The sequence below is a fragment of the Heliangelus exortis genome, chromosome 8 (genome assembly GCF_036169615.1).
Source record: "Heliangelus exortis chromosome 8, bHelExo1.hap1, whole genome shotgun sequence".
Lineage (NCBI taxonomy): Eukaryota > Metazoa > Chordata > Aves > Apodiformes > Trochilidae > Heliangelus > Heliangelus exortis.
The window spans coordinates 16,067,421-16,088,204 of record NC_092429.1 but is presented as its reverse complement, the minus strand read 5'-3'; the positions used below and the strand labels follow the sequence as shown (position 1 = coordinate 16,088,204).

At 39.9% G+C, this 20,784-nt stretch overlaps 1 protein-coding gene across 13 annotated transcripts in view; it reads right to left on the bottom strand.

Annotated features, from left to right (window-relative positions):
• Nucleotides 1-20,784, bottom strand: part of LRRC8D (leucine rich repeat containing 8 VRAC subunit D) — a 50,036-nt gene that overhangs the window by 14,644 nt on the left and 14,608 nt on the right. For 3 of the 13 annotated variants that reach the window (XM_071750656.1, XM_071750653.1, XM_071750660.1), the window contains exon 3: nucleotides 10,913-11,041. The exons of 6 other annotated variants lie outside the window; for them this stretch is intronic. Coding sequence is in view for 1 of the 7 variants with exons in the window: in XM_071750647.1 (XP_071606748.1) it covers nucleotides 2,678-2,765 (88 nt within the window). In the remaining 6 variants the exon portion in view is untranslated. Of the gene's footprint in view, nucleotides 1-385; nucleotides 511-2,677; nucleotides 2,966-10,912; nucleotides 11,042-15,931; nucleotides 16,919-20,784 lie in introns of those variants that run through there. 4 more of the 13 variants (XM_071750654.1, XM_071750647.1, XM_071750658.1 and 1 more) reach the window with 4 other exon arrangements.

Here is a 20,784-nt window from a genome sequence, read left to right as displayed (position 1 = left end):
AGCTGAGAATCAGGATATGAAAAAACACACTTAATTCCACCTTTCCTTTTACCCACTATGCCAACACTGAGCTTCCTTCATTCGTAAAAGAAAAAAAACCAGGTAAATTCACAGCTCAATAAATAGGCGTTGCCCTCTGCAAACACACAGTCTCTCCAACTCCTTATGGGACAACAGTCAAACTATGTTCCTACTGAAATGTCACGCAGCTTCTTTTCTCTCCAGGGAGAAGGGGAGACTTCCTCACTCAAGCCAAGGACTAGCTGTAAAGCCATGTCACAGAAACTACACAAGGTAATTGATAAGCAGTCTCACACCCCTCCCACCATCCTGTCTCCCCCTCACCCTGGGCAGACTGGGCAGAACAGGCTGCTCCCAACCCTACCTGCTCTTTATCAAGCAAGGAGATCTTCTATGCTGCAGACATCCTGCCAGATGGGTAACAACGACTTCTCATCTAAAACTGATCAACAGATGAAGGATGACTTATTAATGCTATCTCATTCCTGCCAAGCTTCCAATAGCTGAATCTGCAGTGGTTTCATGCCAGGAAAAATGCCAGCAGCTGAAGCATTTATCCTCAAAGGGTTTTAAAGTATACTATATTTCTTTTTCCTGGTCTGAAGCTAAGCTGCTTTCTGTAAGAGATAAGCTATTTACTTAGTCAATCCAGTCCCATAATTGTTTGGTTCAGGGTGTGTTTTTCAACCTCAGTACTTAAGTGTAAAAAGGAATTACACTACAATGCTACAGCACATACTTTGGAGATTGTTGTTTTGAAATTTTGCTGATGAGTTCAGATCATCTCCTTTCTTTTTACACTTCATTTTCTCAAAACCCCATTCAAAGTGTTGCCTTAAGAATAGAATGTTCCAAAAGGCTTGCTATCTTCCCTGAGAATACAGCATTCCTGCTCTAGCAAGGAAGCTTCCAGCTCTGCAAAAACATTCAGTAAGTCTCAGTTATATTGCTTGTTGCCAGTCACCAGCACCAACAGATCTATACAGTCTGTAATTTAAATATTTACTATTGCTAAATTTATCTTCTGATTTGACCCAAATGGTCCAGCTGGAACTGTAACCTCTGCTCTCCAGCAGGGAGCAGGCAGGCAACCCTTGCCCCCGAAGGCTTACAATCTAAAAGTGATTATTTGTTAGGCAACAGCAATCATATTTGTGGCCATGAAATTCAAGGAAAAACAAACAAACAAACAAACAAACAAGACCCATCAGGATTTAGAAAAAGATAGAAAATGTAGGATAGCAGTGTCATTAAAAGTATAATCAAATAGCATTTAAACACAGTGCTATCTTTGAAAAGGCTTAACATGATGTTCAGATAAATCCATTTACAGTTACAGCATTCCTATATACTTAGTTGTAGTCCTTCCCACCAGTTTGAGGATTATGCTGTCTCAAAAATAAGGCTCTAAACATACCAGCTCTTGGAACCTACCCTTCCCACAAACCAGACAATGAAGGTGTCCAGGTGTGTACTTTCCTTTGACTCAAAAGGGCTTGTGATAGGCAGGGCACCACCTACTCACATTCATGAAACAGGAACGATGAAGAAAATGTTGCTTTTATTTTATAAGAGAGTCATACAGTTCCAGTGCAGTGGTGGTGGTGGGAGACAGGACAGGCACAGCCTTCCTCTCCCACAGACATGCAGAGACCTTCTCAGATCAGAACAATCAGGTATCATAGGCCTATGGGCCTGTAAACACCTCTCTCTCAGAACAGGGTAGCCTGGAGGCAGATTGCAACTGTCAAGAGACAGAGATTAATTGTGCTCTTGGTTTGCATTTCAAACCATTGACTCGAAACAAAAACACAAAATGGCCACAGATTGCCCACACAGTGATCTGTGGCCTGTATTGCATCATAGCTGAATTCAAGTGATCTTCAATACACCAGATTTATTCAGAAGTTTGACTAGCACTATTTTAACAAGGATCTGCTCAGGAATGTTAGGACAACTAGCCAACCACTTTATTTGTATGTTCCTGTTATCTCATCTGCACACTTGGACTACTACATGCCTGTGCATGTGGGTGTACAGCAACAATACACATTCCCATAAACTCTCAGTTATGAGTTTAGAATTTGTTATGTCCAGAACAAAACATGAACAAAACCATACATTTAATTTATTATAAAGTTTTGTAACAGTCTGTCTTCAACCAAGAATTTTGCATGGCAAATTATGTCTCAAGTGCATTTTTTAAAAATAAATGTTATTTTTATAAGGCCCAGGACTCTATGACTTTTTTTGCTCTCTTTTAGGCTAAACAGCAATTCTAATCTCCATTTTAAGTTTCTCAAAGGTTAACAATAAAACCCCTTTCTCTTAGATATAAGACCACCATGTGACTTTGGATTAAACACAACTTAGCTAAATTATTCTTTAAGCCTTCACTGGTTTCTGTTTCCCAAGAAGAGATTTGCTTTAGGAAGCTGAAGAGAAGGATTGTCTCTACTCCTGTCACAAACCTGGGGACATCTACACAGCATCAATTGACCTTGCAGGACAGACCCACAACAGTACTAGAAGCATGCAGGTGATGTGCTACTGCTGTAAATTCATGCACATGGACACAGCCATGTCCCTGTTCATTGTGAAGTGGCCCTGGATCACAAGGCCTTTGCAGAAATACCAAGGGTGGATCCATACTCGCCACACATAAGCAGGTATGAGATGGATGTTGAGAGGTTTGAAGTCAAGAAAGGGAAGAGCCATGACAACAGCTGCTGGCAGTCAGACATACATCATTCTTTAGTCTTGGTGGAAAGCTGCAGCCTTATTCAGAAATGGAGCTAATAGCTAATTGTGCTGCTTGATCTATTACAAGTGGCAGAACTACTGCTGGGTTAAAACATTCTTTATATGATGGGCCATTATGCAATCCTTCTCCTGACTCCTTAGGGGCGTTCTCTCTCCTCTCATCACCCCATGCTTCAGATGGCACTACCTTTCACAATACTTGCACTGAATGCTGCAGTGTACTCAGTTCCTGGGTCTTGGTCAGAGTTCTTTTCCTATTCAAACAAACAAAAAGTGATTATTGGGCAAAGAGATAGACTCTGGTAGCAACTGGTATTTATATTGCATAAAAGGTTCCATTTCCTACTGCATACCAAAGCATTATGCATTGTGTAATCCTGTGTCAAAAAGATTACAGTCCAGTAATTCAGTTGAATTGCATCAGATTTCATACTGAATAATATGGCAGAGTGTTTGAGCAAGACAGTTTTGACCTAGACAAGTTATAAACAGAAGAATCTTTAAATCTATACCGTAGCCTAAAAAGGGAAATAAATATCCTTTTTATCTTCTACATTAGCAACACTCTGGCAGCAGGAAATGTTATAAAGTGAAGACATCCTAAAAAAGTTTGCAAGTATCAGCAGCATGTTGGAATTACGCCTTAATATGTGGCTATTCTGAAAAGTGGCTTAAGAAAGATATCATTGAAGGATATAAATTAAAAGGAAATATTGCTATCTCTACGTGAGTGTACAACTCACAAATAAAGCTACTTCTCTCCAGTTACTGAACTCTTCCTAACAGCATGTAGCTGAGATTTTCACATACAATTAATCTGGGGGTAATTCTTCTTAGTGCTCTGCATAGACTTAACTTGCTGAAGCTGGCCATATTCACCGATAGTTGTTTTGCTAAATTACAAGAAGCCAAGTTGTAATAAAGCTCTACTTTCACCCCCAATAGGAGAAGATACAACAGGCTGTATACATAAAAGAAACAAACAAAATGAGTAATAATGAAGTTACTAAAACAAAAATGTTCATCAAAACCTAAAACAATCATAGAGGTAAAGGCCAACAAGCTTAGACTACAAGATCCAAAATAACATTAAAAAGCAATAATGCTATTCTGACCCTCTTTATTAGAGAGTCTTCACTGCCTTCAGTTAAAAAAAAACAGTAATTGTGTGATGATGGCATACTTGAAATTATCTTGTTATATAAAATGATTTCTTGCTTCTGAGTTAGTGTTTGTAAGTAGCTGCAATTTGAATGGAGATCTGATTGAAGATCCTTCTATTTCCTCACTGTAACAGATTCAAGATTAAAATTTATTAGCAATGTGCAAAAGCATAAACAGACTTATATGAAATATTCAAACTTTCCAGGCTGGACTTAGATGTAGAGTTTTCAATTAGGAGCTCTACACCTCTGCAGTCCAAGGCAAAGGTAAGCAAGGAACAATCAATGAGGTTATGTCATCACAATCTTCTCCAGTCCTCCTGAGACAGCTGCCACTGGCAAAGTCTCAGCAGACTATAGATCTGATCATCCGACTCCTGCCAGCTGTAACACCGCATCAACAACCACCACAGGACAAACTATTTCTTCTTAGTAATTTAAATCACTGAAAACCCACAGCACACAGAACTATGGATTACCACAACCATGCCAAAAACCAATATGGCCAAAGCACAGCAAAGTGCAGTTACTCCTCCACAAATGAAAGCAAAAGCATTTCTATGGTTTTTTTTTTCCCTCTAGTGTAAAAAACCAAAATGCGAACAGCATGTTCCTTGCAAAAAGGTTAAAGACCACTTAAAAGTCTCCATGTTCAAGATGTCTTAGACTACATAACTCATTTCATTACCCCCCAAAAAAAAACAACAGAAGGAGCTTCAGTTTCCTCTATGATCCCCATTAACTCCGTTAGAACTCCTTTGGGCAGACAAGAATACCAAGAGCTATGAACACAGCTTGTCTTTGGCACTAACTGAACATTTTACATTCATAATTTACAATCACATTACAAAACACACATTTACACAAAACTGTCTTATGGATCAAGCTCTTCTTTCCACAGTTTGCAAATGATGCCATTTATCCAGTCACCAGTCTAGATCAGATCAGTGACACTGTTAGACATCATGCAAACAATATAATACCAGTAGTACTAACTACTGAAAAGTTATTTAATAAATAAAATGCACCTCATAAAAAAAAACCCAAAAACCAAAACAAAGTCTTTTGCCACAGTATATCTTGTTTCAGACTCAGCATTCCAAAATACTTAGCTTTTTCTACAACTAAAAATTCAACTTGGTGTTGGAACAACTGCACGCAGGGAAAAATATGGCATTCATACATGAGCCACCAAACACCACACTTATCAACTGTGCTTCATGATGCAGCTCTTACAAGCTAATTCTTAGCATCTCTGACATTGTATTTTCCTCTGTTCAAAAGTCCAGTATCCCTACCTGATGCTTTGCCAAAATAGTGCTACATTAAGCTAGACTTTATCCTTGCACAGGGTTTCAATCAAAGTCCACTAACTGGTTCCATCTTTGGATCACAAATGGCATGACAAAATAACCATTCCTACCTACAAGGACAGAGAAGATAACATGCTTGATCTTTTTCATTTACTCAAGTTTTAAAACTTTTATTGTCATTCTTCTGATGATCCTGGTTTAAGATTTTAACCCCACACTTTGCAACTCCGCAGATTCCTTTCCAAGGAAAGGACCAATACTCTTGGCTTGTGACATAGGTCACAAGGCACATCCAGCAGCAAAGTTTTCTCTGAGTTTGTACATGTTTGGACACTGACAAATACAGAAGAGCTCTCTGCTCTTCCAAGTTACAGCTCAGATGCATACTGAGGAAGAATCTGCCTACAAGGCTGAGCAGCTTCTCCCAGTACCTGGAAACCACAGTCAATATGCCTGTACTTGTAGCTCCCCACCAATGATTTCGGCCCACTACCATCCCCCAGAATCAAATGACATACACAAATAAAGTTGTGGGTGTGCCCCTGTGTGACTGCATGTAACCTCGGGAGCTAAGAAAAAAAAAGATTGAAACATTTGCAACTCTCAATTTAAAACCAGGGAGAAGCTCTCAAAAACAAATGTCAGGAGGTAGTTCAAGGAAATTGGAGACGTCAGCTTGACAAAAAACACTGGTAGGCCTTCTGCCTTCCAAATCTTCCATGTTGTTCAATTCCATTTCTCTCTCCCACTTCTGAAAAGATCAATCCCCAAATGAAGACCATTTATTTTATTTGCTGTTCAATTACTTAAAATACAATGGAAAAACACTGCACAAGTATGACCACTGAAAACCTGAATGCTCATATCGTTTGTTACTCTGATCTATGGATATCCTGTTTGTACATCACTGTGTATGCCCTGTAATCAGATGCACAATGACACATTAGCATTCCAGGAGCATTCTCCCTTTATCACTACCTCTCCTTCAGACAAATACCTTCAGTGCTTTTCTGCCAGCATTGTGCTCCTTCTTTTATTAAATTTAGAAGCAGATCTCTGAATCACCAGTTCCTGTTGTTGAAAGTAGCTAGAAATAAAAGTTACAGCAAAAGAAGTTTCCTAGTAAATGATTATAGAATAATCTGCCCCTCTACCTTAAGACCCCATTATAACAAAATGTTTTTAAACCCTAGAACGAGTTTTTATAGATGCATATGAAACTAAATATTTTAATTCCCTGAGGTGTCTAATCCTTCCTAGAATCGTATGAATTCTTACCCATAATGGTATCATGCAGCAGCAAGTTCCAGAGGTTAATTATCCACTATTAAAAACCAACCAAACAAAACCCAAACAAAACAAAAAACAAAAAAACCCAACAAAAAAACCACCTCAGAAATGTTGCTTAGAAATTCATTGCTTGTGAGCCTCCTACTACACTTCATTATGTTCTGCTTTTCCTCATCCCTTCTTCAGATTCACCTTCAAGAAGAGAATCAGAAAAATCTGCACTACTACTTTTCAAGAGAAGAGCAGCACAAAGATTCCAAAGCTGGTTATAGGCAAGAAAGATCAGTCCCAGAGAGGAAAGTGGAGTTCATACACTGCTACATTCAGAATCACCTCCTAACATACACAGAGTGGAGACACACACAGGTTTCCCAGTTAAGAGTCCATGAGGAACCATATGCATGGTTAGGAAACTCCTCACAACCACTCCTCACAACTTTCTTGTGTTGTTCTTCAAATACATAACAGAGGACATTATCTCAGGCCAAGAGGCATCATCCACGTATATACCTCACATGAACATATGTATATACACACAGGATAAATAAATGATCTATAAATAAATAATACACACACATATACACTTATTATCAGAGGCCAACTGGTGCTCAACTAGTCAACATATGAGGAATATTTTGTTTTGCACATTTGTATAGTCCCATCTATAAATTACTCGAGACAGAGGGACACTATACTCAATTATTCCTGTGTTTAGCCCAGAGGACTACATCTAACTATAAGCCAAATCTTTTTTTGCATAACATAATTCCAGAAAAGCTTTTAGCCCTGGGAACATTTTGGGTGAAATCTACCACTCTCCTCTGTCATTCATCTGTTCCAGCACTTACGTTCTCTCACCATGACAAATGCATGTCTTATTTCCAATTGCCTGATTTCAGCTTCCAGCCATGAGTTCTATGGTACGCCTGCTCCTATCAGCCTTTTAGTCTCCAGTGTGCCCTCCCTCAGGTGGTGCTTCCTGCCAATTACTAAGTCACCCCATTTATCTATCAAGCAACAATAGATCCATCAGAAGAATACCCAGATTACTCTGTGAAAGCTGCCTTGTCTTCACTTACAATGCTGCCTAGCATGATAATGACCTGCCAATTGTATCAGCACAGACAAGGATCCTGTTCGTGTCTCCAGGTACTTGATGAAAAGGTTCAGTTGGAATCTGGCCTCACCTCAACCATTAAACCAGACTTCTAGAAGCATCCCCATTTGATAATGATTCACCATCAGTGACTAACTTTTAAACATCAGCTAGTCCATTCTTAATTCATTTACTTTTGCAATACCACATAGCATTAACATGTCAGGACTGGAGTCCCAAAGGGGTAATGCCAAAGTCCTAACTGGCTACTATGCTGTTGCCAAGAAAGGGGATTATAGGTAGCACTTGGAAGGAGCTAGGCAGCAGTAGGGGACTACAAATAGAGGACTACTACTGACTTCCTACCCCTCCAGCAGATGCCTTTTGAGGACAGCTTTATTACATTTCATACAGGTCCCTCTCTCAAGTAAAACTTAAGTTTCCAGCATGTGACTACATTTGGTTAAGACACATTTCCCTGGAAACAATGGAGACTCAGACTCTGAGTCTGTCTAATGTTTTATCAACTGGATATTGCATTAACTTTTCCAGTATTGTGATGAGGATTAATGTGCCAAGCTATTTGGATATGGTTAAATCAGTCACCTAACTTTCCTTTGTCTACCCCATCACAGCTCACTTTAAGACCCTCAGTCCCAACATTTATTAAAAATTGTCTGCAGACTTTTCAGCCAGCTCTTCATACAGTGAAGCTGCTGATTTACATGGCTGTCCCTAGAAGATAATAAACATTCATTAAAATGTACTTAATTCTCTGGTCAAATGGCATTCATGGTATCACACTCTGTACCTTCCAAATAGGGAACATTATTAACAATTATTTCTGCTTTGCTTGCATGAACTACTTCATCATCTCCATTTAGTGACTAGAATGATTTGTTTCCTAACATACTTCAGCTGTAGAAAATTTGCAGGCTACTCCTCATCAGCCTGATCCTCACCCAGTCTACAGTCTACCTGTTTTTGCACATGCAGTCAACTTTACAGAACCAGTCCTTACCCACTAGGACCAAGTCTTTCACTGGGCAATGAAACTTACTGTATTTGGCAAGAAAAACACATTTGGTTTTGTAATGGCCACAACAGTGGGAAAAACATTCAGAACCTTCCAGTTTCTCAACTTCAGATAAATAAATATTCTAACTATTCATACACAGTGATCTGTTAAGTATCTCAAAAGCATGATGGTTGCAATCTACAAATGTAATTCTGCAGTTCAGCATGATCGACTTCCCCATCGACCTCCCCATGTGGCTCCTGAAGCACATCCTAATCTGGTTACCAGTACAAATTCTTTATGATATTTAAGCAGGAATCTAAGAAAAGGAAATAACCTGGGTTCTTGCTGTACATCAGCCACAGAAACTTATTTTGCACAGCCAAAAATGACTAAGGAAAAATACATGCGGTGGTTCAATAATTCCTTTTCTTATGAGAACAGCAAAGGAAAGAAAAGGGAAGGAGGAAAGAAAGACTGTAGCAGTACATTAAAAAGCAAAATGGAGATTTCTACCCATAACTCCTGCAACAATGTCCCCCAAAATGGGACAGCAAATATTCAAAACCACCAGTCTGCACAGAAAGTTCAGACTGAAGTGTACTCTCCTTGTGATGGATTCCTCTATTCCTTCCTCTTAGGCTTGAGGTAGATACAACTATGCAGATTGCCAAAAACCTTAGAAACTAAAGAAGCCTGGTTTGTGCTCAAAGTCCAGTATTTGCTGAGAGGGTTTGTATTACTTCTTAACTTCCTCCTTATCCTCCTACCCATTAGCTTAGAAAATGTCACACAAAATCAGCAGCTTTATCCAACTAGTGCATTCCATTCACTATAAAAGATTAATTATGTGAACTGAAGCTCTCAGTCATCTCCCCGTTAATGACAGCTTTAAGATGCTTTAAGAGCGTTTCCAAAGGTCTACTGAAAAGTCTAAAAGTCAGTTCACATTCCTCTCATAATTTCTGCTTAAGGTTAGCAGAGGCTGAGGGAGTTGCTAAAAATTAAATTCAGATGAAAGTACAGAGTTACTTTAAAATACAAGTGCCTAGTAATACATCTGCATCCCAATAAAACCTTTGATTTGAACAGTCTTCCTATATAGCATAAGCCACTTTGAGGCTTTGTCTGCTTAAAGCACTTTGGATTACTTCTTAAAAGACAAAAAAAATATGAATTAAGAAATTGAATGATTAAACTTCTTGAGACCCTTTCCAGACACTCTTTTCCAGAATCAGAGTGACTCTCAATTATCCTCCCTCAGATGTAGGCTAGTTGAAGCAATTCACTTCAAATTCACACCTTCAGCTGACTCAATTTCTCAATGGCATGCCAAGACAAGCCCTTAACTCCAGAACCACACACAGAATTTACTTGGGAGTAACTGTCCAAAACATCTCCCTTTAGAGACAGGCCCAGACAACACAACATATCAGGATACTGGTTCAACACTAAACCATTCTAGGAAGAACACAAGAAACCACACCACCAGAAAAGCTTGAATTTTGGTAAATAAATAGCTGTGTATTTGCCAGGTTTGTTTTAGAGGAGCAGTCCAATGGGCACCTAGCTAGCCCTACTTTCAAAAGCCTCTTATTCTGACACAATTTTCCAAGACTCCTCTCCATTCCCTCCCTCCCCCATTTCTACTTTTTCTCTGCAAGCTGCTCCTCTTTCCCAAAGCCCAGCCTGCCACCCAGACAGCTGACACATGGGGCTCAATCCAACACTAAACGTGACAGCTCCTAGTTGTAAGAGTTCAAGCATCACCTAAATACAACACACAGAAGCCTGGAACAGGAATTGCAAGTTCAGATCCAGCAGAGAAGTGCCTTGATTTCAGATGTGCCCTCCCCCACAAATAGCCTCTCACTGTTTTTTCCTGGGGATACATTTTCAGATCAGAGCCACAGCCTGCTGCAGATACAGATCAGCTTTGCTCATCCCACAGTTCTGTCACTGACAAAAAAATAGCTCTGGAGGGAGAGGAGGAAGCTTTCTGCTGTTTTCTTTTCCAGTTCTCTCTAGTTGTTTCCTCTTTGTCCTCTCCTTCCATCTTTTTTATCTTGAAATAGAGAAGCCATTTTCTCACATTCATGGCTTGCTGTCAGAGTAACTTTTCTAACTGTATGGTGCCAGTAGATTTCCAGATCTGCCCTTAAAACAAACTAGATAGTGGCGACAATGCTCCAGTAGCACCCTCAGCAACATGATCACCAGGCTTTTCATTAAAGAGCTGAAATCTTACTTGTTTCCTTACTCAAAGTAGCCCAGAGAAGCAGCTGGAGCCAAACAGGAGTGGTCTGAATAGATGCTTCTACTAGGCACCACTGATACTCCACAGGGTTCAAAGGAACCACAGGAGAGGGACACTTTCCTAGACAGAATCAAAAGAGATGGATTTAGGATGGCTGGAAAGCATGTAATATACTATTCTTCAATTTTCGCATAAACAGTAGCTTTATTCTTCCTGAAACATTCATCGACATTTGATCCTGTTATGAACAATTCTGAGGCCTCCCCCACAGAGCATCTAAGCTGCATCACATTAAAGCTGTTCCTTTCTCCTTGCCTCTAGCATATTCCTAACATGTAAACAACTCTGCTGTGCACACAAGCAAAGGCACAGCTAGCTAGTGAAAGCTCCAGCATTAAGGGCGCCATAGGAACCCATCCAATCCTAATAACCCATTATTTTCACAGGGCACTGTATTTATTAACTAGAAGCCAACTGCTATTAATGCAAATGTACATGTGAAAAATTTCCCCATTAGAAAAGCTGAAAGAATATTAGTGTTTAATTTTTCATGGATAGTCATGTTTCACGGGCTTTGTTGCTGCACATAACCCAAAAATAGAAGAAAAGTCGGTCTGAATGACAGACGAATTGCCACGAGACTCAAAGAAAGGCAAGCATCAGAAAAATCAAAGCAGGCTTACCATATGAGTATTTCCCAGCTAATGTGACATCACATAAGTAATGTTCTTATGGCCAAGCCTGAACACCTACAGGGACTATTGTCAGTTCAGCTCAAAACCAAAAACAAACCGACAACAAATACATTTACAAAAAGCCTGATTTCACTTCTCACCTATTCAGCAGTGAAGCAATTAGCAGGAGATACACTGTTACAAAGTTACCAAAAGTTTACTGCCTAGCTACCTACTTTGTGTATGTTAACTCTTGCTTTACAGGCTCCAGACCAAGAGCTCAAGGCAAGCTGCCTGCTGAGCCCTACTCCTTGGGGCAAGTTTCAACAGCCAGATCCACCCACTCTGCCACGGAATCCCCTTGCAGCACCATTGCTCAACCCACAGATCCCTCTCTACAGTCAAGTCTGTGACTAGGAAAAACTAAGGTCTGGTGGAAACACAGGCCATCTCTGACCCCTATTTCATCTATTCAGGGGTTCTGTAATGATCCCACAGGAAAAGGAAATTTAACGGCAAGTAGTTCTGTTCAGGGCCTTCTCTGCATGAGGAGATTTCCAGTGGCAGGAATTCAGAGCAAACAGCTCTCTCTGGAACTGTGAACTGCCTCTAACATCAGGACCTAGAGCAGGCCAGGGTGCCTTCAGACATCTCCTTCTGACCAGTGCAGTTGCACAGGTTTTTGCCTCTCAGGTTAAAACAAGAACCCAGTTATTTCTTCCTGTGCTTCTGTCCACACCTGCTCTACAAACTGGAGCAAATCAGCCATGTCCCAACACCCACGAGCTTCCTTTGGCTTACTTCACACATTAAAAAATGTCAGACTACGAATTCCAAGCTCTGCTTCTTCCTTCCACGACGCAAACTATCACCCTTGTCACACACACACACTTCTCCCCTCCCCCCTTGTCTAATTCCACGGCCCATACTGCCAGCAGATCGAGTTTTATCTACTTAAAGCCATGAAATTATCCACTTCTTCCCAGCAACCCTCAAGAGCTAACTGCTCCCATCATCCTCTTTTTACAACCCAGCAGGTGAAGACCCACTCAATCCTGCACATGACATTTACTCAAGGATGTTGTACCAGAGTAAAAAAAGCATTCAAGGAGGTCTAGTTCTAGACATCAATTTGCAGAGCCTTCCCTGCAGTTAAAATTTCTTCATCATACCCACATTTCCCCTTTCAATCTTTTAAACACAAAGAAAAAAAAAAAAAAGCAAGCCTTCCCCTTCCATATTTTGTGCCAACACCAATGGTTGTTTTATTACAAAGGTCAAAGAACAATCTTTTTGCAAAACTAAATGGAGTCTAACTGCAATACTATCCTTGCAAAGCAGCCCTGCAAACTCTCTTTTTCCACTCCAAAACCCCTACTCGCAGTAACTCTGCACCACATGATAAATGTTATAAAGAATTTATATAGCAGTGCAACTAAATCTTAACTTCTGACTAAGGTAAATTAAAGTTCATGGTTAAAGTAGGCCAGAGTGTATTGCTATCTGCAAGCTGGAAAATTCAGACAACTCTTCATGGACTCAGGCCTTGAAAAGTGCAAGGTTCAGCTGCTGTACCCTATGTATCTGACAAAATGCAATGTCACAAACACGAAGACCAGAAGGTTGTGGCTGCATCTCAGTGCCAAATATCTGACATGCTTCTTTTTAAAAGAAGCATGATCATAAGACTATAGCTTAGACATAGCTCAGGAATTAATGACTAAGAGGACCATTGAGCTGGAAGTATGAAGCATTTCAACTTTAAATTATGAATTACAGCAACAGCTCAAGTTAAAACACACGTTCGTCCACCTTTATGCTTTTAAATAAATATTAAAGAAAGGCTGGAGAGCAGCTTTTTCGTACACTGTCAGCAAATGCTTTGACACATATTCACCACACACTAAACATTAAAAATTCTGTACCAAAAATGCCCAGGACTGTACATGACATGGATTAATAAAGCAACAATATCCAGGTAGTACCTCTGCTAGGATCAGAGCCACGGGACCTACCTTGTATCACAAATCTGCCCCACACAGGAACACTCAGAAGGTATCAATTTATATCTGAAAAATTTCTCAGATAGAGATTATTTATGGTAATCTAACTGAATTTAAAGGGCCAATTTTGAGTCATATGTTCAGGGTCACACTGCAGTCTGCAGTGCTCTCTACTTCTATCCCAGCATAAAGGCAAAAAAAAAAACCAAAACAACACGTCATGGACTTGGGGTTTCCTGTTAGCAAAGTGCTATAACTTCATCAAAGCACTCAAACCAAGTTTGACATTCATACCCTTGTTTAAAAAAAAAAAAAAAAAAAAAAAAAAAAAAAAAGAGGTATAAGCAAAAGCAAAGAAAAGGAAACATTCCAGTTCAGGGAAGAACGTCAAAACAAACTTATCTATACTACTCAAACACTGAACTACATGTGGGAATCTGATGATCTTCTGAATGCCTGAAAGCTGGGACACAAAGAATAGGTCTCCTTGGTTTTAAATTAACTATTAATCAATCCTTTTTTCAGCCATCAAATCCCTGCAATGACTCACTTTCTCCTTTACCAAAGTCTAAATCTTTATGAGAAGACTAATTCCACTGGAACATTACACTCCTGAGCATACTACCTAACTCTGCATATAAGAATGGATTTTAGTAGGTTTTTTCCTCTCCCTCACAAAAAGATCACATTCTCATTAAACTTGAGAAGAAAATAAATTAAAAGAAAACAAAACAAAACATTAGGCAAAACAGTATTTAGAATTTTTACACTGAGAGAAACAAGAGAAGATCAAGACCATCTAATTTAGATGGTCTAATTTAGTCATACCAAAGACAGAATTCTTCCAGTGATGGAATTCACTGCAAATAATGAAAAATTACATGAACAATCCTCAACAGACACGCCATTAAACTATCCAATTTTATGACACTCATACAGACAGTCCCTACTCTCTGTAAAGGCATTTTATTTTATGGAAGCATTGCTTGATAGTTGTTGCTTTTTAGGCTTACAAAAGTAAGAACTTGATCCTATACCCCACATCCACATAAACCTCTTTTCGGAGTAACAGCTCTATTAAACAAGCTTGCAGACTCAGTTGGTGATACCGATGTACAGAACTTGCTCTTTTCCTGTGCTAAAATTGTATCAGAACATTACAGCACATTTGCATATCTCCCACACACCACTTTTTGCCAGAAGCAACAAGACGACAACAGAAAAGGACGGCTCAGAAAACCCACCAGAGATAGAAGGAGAGGGTGGGGTTTCCTGCAGGAACACCCAGGCTGAAGTCCAGCAGCTCCCAGGGAAGGTGCTGCCTTTCTACCAGCCCCATGCCTTCCTACCAGGCTCCCAGTTATCCAGTGTGAAACCCCACACAGGAAATTAAAAGCTTCCTATTGTTTCTCCCCTCTCTACCACCTCCATGAGGAAAAATGGTATCTCTTTACCCTGTTTCCATGAGGATGGTTTCCACTTTTTCCTTCTTACTACATGTTCAGCCTCAGAGCTACAGTGGAACAGAAGGAACAGGAAAAAAAGTCTCTGCTAGATCCTCTCTCCCATAGACTCTCCCATATTGTTTTCCTTGAAATATTTCTAGTGGCAGCCTACACTGCTGTCCTTACATTTTAATGCAAAAGTAACAAGAAATTCACATGATTTGTCATTTTTTCAGGCACACAATTTTTGCAAAAACATCAATTAAAACAATCACATCTTGCAACTTTAACTTAGAAAGCTATAAAAAATTATTGGATTTACACATTGGTGCACAGTTATTTTCAGAAAAGCTTTAAGTTAAAAAGTAAAAATTATGACAGTGCTGAAGATCTGACACCTTACCTCCTCCTAAGGCACTTGTTAAAAAAAAAAAAAAAAAAAAAAAAAAAAAAAAAAAAAAAGAAAAATAAGCAATTGATTTAAATAAAAGGAAGTAACAAAAAGTTCCTATCAGTCATAGAAAAAATAAAAAACCTGACCTGGCTTTAATAATGTGTTACTAAGGCATGAGAGTAAGTTTAAGTGATTTTGAAGGTCAACAGTGGAATCCAGTGTCATAATATGTGTGCTACATACTAGAAATTGTATCTTGAACATTCAAGTTAGTCAAAGGAATGACCTTCCCTTTGATTTTTTCCAGCTGTCTATTTTTCCCAGTCCCACCCCACTGTGGCATCCCAATAGTGAAACTCAGTTAAAATGAAGGTAGAACAAGCCAATTACTCTGAAACTCAGGAAAGTCTCAAATATAATGCATAGGAAAAACTGAAAACAAGTCCATACGAGTGAGACAGTCTAACAATAACAGACTAAATACAATACTCCCCAAATGATTAATAATTGCTTGCTAATAATCATGTTAGACAGCTGCAGGGAAAGTACCTTACTACCATAATTAGGCAAAGACCCAACAAGAAAGAAATGAAACAATCAAATTATGTATAGTAGTATCTAACCCTAGTACACACCACACACATGGGGATAAAGCACTGCTCTAAGCAACAGGCTTTCTGACACCAGCACACTTAAGATCTAAATTACCACAGACTAGGGAACTGAAAAATGCAGAACCTGATGAAAGGAAGGCAAACCCTGCTTAGAAAATAGCAGTGAGTCAGCTCCTGAGGACTGGTCTGTGACTGCTCTGAAAACAAGATGCACATTCCTTACGTGCCCTCTGGCTGCACAGAATGAAAAAAACAAGTCTTTCCCCTAAATACACCTGGAATATGGTAAATTATATTTAAAAAAAGGTGTCAAGAAACATCAGTAACACTGTTTAACCCATTCAAACTTAAGAAAACATTTTTAATCAGTACTGATTCGGAGCTGTTTAACCCTATACAGATCTATCCATGTTTGGAGCATTTGATAAGCAAGAAGCACCCCTATCCCTGGCATCAGAACAATCAGAAACAGCTCATCTTGGGGATACCTCCAATTCCAAAAGGTCATTGAGTTATTTTTGAGAACAACTCTCTAAAATGCCATGGCTCTTTAGCCTGCCTAGATCCATCATCTGTGATCACACTCTCCAGAAAGTCAAGAATAAGCTCCAAGGCCCTTTGTGACAAGCTGTGAAACTCAGCCATTTTATATTACAAGGAACACTATGTAACATGGCTGTCAGGTTTTCATAACCCATCTCCTCCTAAGCAAGTGCCCTTGGCTGCAAACAGCTCTCTCCTTGACCACATCATAACTCACTTTGTTTTTGTTTTAAGACTATCTGAGGACTTTTTGGTCTTCTGCTCTTTTTTGTTGTTTTCAGATGCTATTGGTGACTGGGGCTTTTCCTGATACATTGATTGCTTCTGAAAAAAAAATAAATATATATTCTCAATGAATTACTGTGGCACACGTACAGGAAAAAAATAGGTCAAATGAGTCAATATTACTTTGCTGACAAGTATTGAAACAATGTGCTGGTCACTAAATAAATATCATGCCAGCAGACACTGAAGCGAAGCCCCCAGTCCAACCCCCAGCCCCTCACAATAGAACAGAATCCTTGAAACTGGCTCATTTCAGGGAAAAGATTAAAGGTTGCTTTCTCAGGTGCTGGTCTTGTACACTGAATCCCTCTGTCAGACACTGCAGTTTATCATTGCTAAACACTTACACTGCAGAGGTACCCAAAGGCCTCAAGCAGATCAGATCCTCAGCATACAAGGTACAGAATATATGCATAATACTTAACAGCCTTTGACTCATCATATTTTTCCTATTTCAAGTGTTTGTCTTCCCACTGATACAGTTATGTGATCAACCCACGCAAGCAAAAGAAACTCAATGACTCTGCAAAAAAACCACACCAAGTTCCACCAACGATGTAACTGCTTTCCAGCATACAAAGAAACCAGAAGTAATTCTACCCCCCATTAGGATATTACATACAAGGATCTAGCTAAATCTCAAAGCAAAGCAGTTTTGGGGCTTTTCAGGTTGGCATAGTCCCAGCTATTATAACAGAAACAGACGTGGCTGTTGAAATAAGCTTTGGTAAATGTTTATGGATGAGAGCTCCAATTCTCATTCTCCCATCCTCTACAACCTGGACATATCCTTTTAGTGAAAGTTTCTCAGTTCTTGCCTTCAGATTAAACCCTGGTTGAGATAGAGCAGGGGTGCAAAACCAAAACAAAAAAAAATTTACATGAGCTGTGAGGAGAGAAACTACAGACAGAGTGATAAAAACCTCATTTGCCTATCTTAAAGCTGCATAAAGATAGGCAAGTATGCCATATTCTGAAATGCTTAATGAGATGGAGTTCTTGGCAACCTGATTATTTTACCAATCTGACAGCCAGTTATCCAAGGTTGTCTCTGTAAATACATGTACCAGGACAGCACAATCCAGAGGAGGAGGGGATGGATACACTCCTCTAACGTTACCCAGGCTCTGTGCTCCACAAAGGCTTTGTGCTGTCCCTTCTGATAACCCCGGGCTCTTCCACCACCCACCTAAGCCTTCCCAAACTCCCATCCACATCCCACAGAGCTTCCCCAGAGCTCCTCATCCTGTTCCCTCAACTAAAAAGGAAATACTGGCATTGCTGTGACTCTTGACTGCAAGTTACACCAACCAGCTGCTGCCCAGGGACTCAGTAGTACACAGACAGGAAAAAACAGCCACTACTCATCAACCAAAAGGTGGTAAATTGAAATGGGACTGTATAGTTCTATTACAGCCCATTGCTTCTCACATCTGATCAAAATCCCATGCAACACTCCTATTTCCACAGCTCTTCCCACCTCCTCTATGCCACAGAAACATCTGCTACCCCCAACTTCCAGCAGCACTACCAACATCCCAGCCCAGGGCCATGGGAAGCAGCCAGTCACCCTGAGACACAAATACAACACCTTGCCAAAAAGGCAAGGCATGCAGGACTGCCAGATCCAGTTGCTAAGTACAGCTGTACCACGAATTGTAGGGGCTGATGTAAGAAAGAATTTGCTTTCTTTTTTGGGGGGAGTAGCAGGGAATAGTGGTGGTTGTATTTTGCCACTAGATGTCCAAAACACCATGATTTCTCCAATGAAACGTCTGAAAACACTGGGCAGAGTTCTCCTTTACTACCACAGGACTTCAAAACAACAGTCAGGGGACACAAGATGTCTATGTTTTTCTTTTTTTTAACAAAATTTCTTATAATGGATTTCCCCCCCCAAATGTTCAAACATCCATGTCGTTAACAATCCTTATGTTCCTTCAGTTTTTTTAATTGTCCATAAAAATTATTTTGCAGTCTGACTTGAAAAACTTCAAAAGGTAACATTATGTTTATGAGCAGAAAAATCACTTTTTTTTTTTGGCCCAGCTCCTGCACAACATAAGGGAGTAGGAAAGAGGCCAATGTCTTAGTGATAAAATGAATTCTAATTATCCATGGAAAATATTTCTACAGCTTCCAACAGTATATTGATCAAGAGCTACTTCATGAAATGTAAAGTCAGGTAAGTAGAAAGTCTGAGAGTTTATTGCATAGCAACAAAGGACAACCACTGGAGGCTGTGAAATATTATAAATGCAAGCAAACTCTTGCATTTGAAATAAGAAATTAACCCAGAGAAATATATTTACTTAAATTTAAAATTTTTCTAGAAGAGGCCCATAAAAAGCTGTGGACAAAATAACACAATATTACAGCTAAACCACAGAAGCTCTAAAATAATGAGGCAAAGAGCTGTTTGTTCATTTCTCTCTCTTGCAAATCTCTCTCCCTCCCCTAGACTTCAGAGCTGTCTGAAGTACCAGGTAATAATGTCAACAACTTCTTAAGGCATGTCCTTTTCACCATCAAGAGGTGCAAATAGAGCATTTCTAGACAAGGTTAGATGCATTTAGACAAGGAACACCAGGTCTTGGAAATGCTAACATTGCCCCAGCCCAACCCCTCCTGTAGTTTCTCAGTTGTTGGAAGTGTTTTGCCTCACTGTGATATTGAATCAGGCATGGGCAAGGATGGACATTTGGTGCCGTATCTCACTATGCTGATTTGGTGCTCCAGCAGCCTCTAAAGGAACAGGAGACCAAGCTCATGGTGATGGTGCTCCCTTATTCAAGAGAGCATCACCTACCAAAGAAAAGGGATGAAGCTTGATGGAGTGACTACATGTTGAGAATCTCTTCCTATCTATCGCAAATGCGCATTCTGAGACTCCAGTTGAGAGCTGAGAGTAGATCTATATTTCAAAACAACATATTGTGTCAAAACACATTGCTAAGATTACTGCAGCCTCCTGAATTGGTACACATTCAGTAGGTAAACAGGTCTATACACACGAAAACATCACATTACTCTGCTGAAGGCTTAAAGAGAGAACTGCTGCATTCTGACCCTGCTCAGATTTTCCTCAGTTATAGGAAGTTTGCTGACAAACACCCATGAGCACTGTCTCCCTCCTCCCCCATGCTGCAGTCAGTATCACTGCCGGAGGCAGAGCTGGGTTCAGGCTGTCTGGAAGCAGCTCAGCTCACAGACGTGTAGCTCCAGGGACTGGATTTTGCTATTAGTAATGGTCAGTGAGGTCTCCCATCTAGGCAAAGAAATATGGGCAAAATATGAGCAAAAAACAATGTAAAAACCACCGAAGGGGGGCTATTTTCCAGTTTCTGTATCTAACATCAACACTGAAAATTCTGCTGGGATGACAGAAGAAAAGAGCCTCACATGAAAATTCTAACACTGGAGTGAGATGCAGAGAAATAATTTTCCTTGCAAGGAATTGGTTAAAATGAGATCTGTATCTCCTGAGACCCCACCTGGAGTACTGTGTCCAGTTCTGCAGCCCCCAGCATACGGATGGGAGTGAGTCCAGAAGGGGACCACAAAGATGAGAGACCTGGAGCACCTCATGTTTTAAGACAGACAGAGAGAAAAGAAGGCTCCAGGGAGGCCTTATAGTGGTCTTCCATTACCCTAAGGGGCTCCAGGAAAGCTGAGGAGGGACATTTATCAAGGACATGTAGAGACAGGACGATAGGTAGCAAGCAAAAACCAGTTTAATGGTTTGTGGGAAATTTAAATTAATTTGACTTGTCAATTTAAAAACTTCCAGTTTAAAAACTTCTGATATTGAAACATACACAAGGGGGAAATGGTCCTTGCTCTTCTATCCTCAAGTCATACCTGGTCCAAAGCACGGAGGTGATGGGGCCAGCATGTTGGTTCCT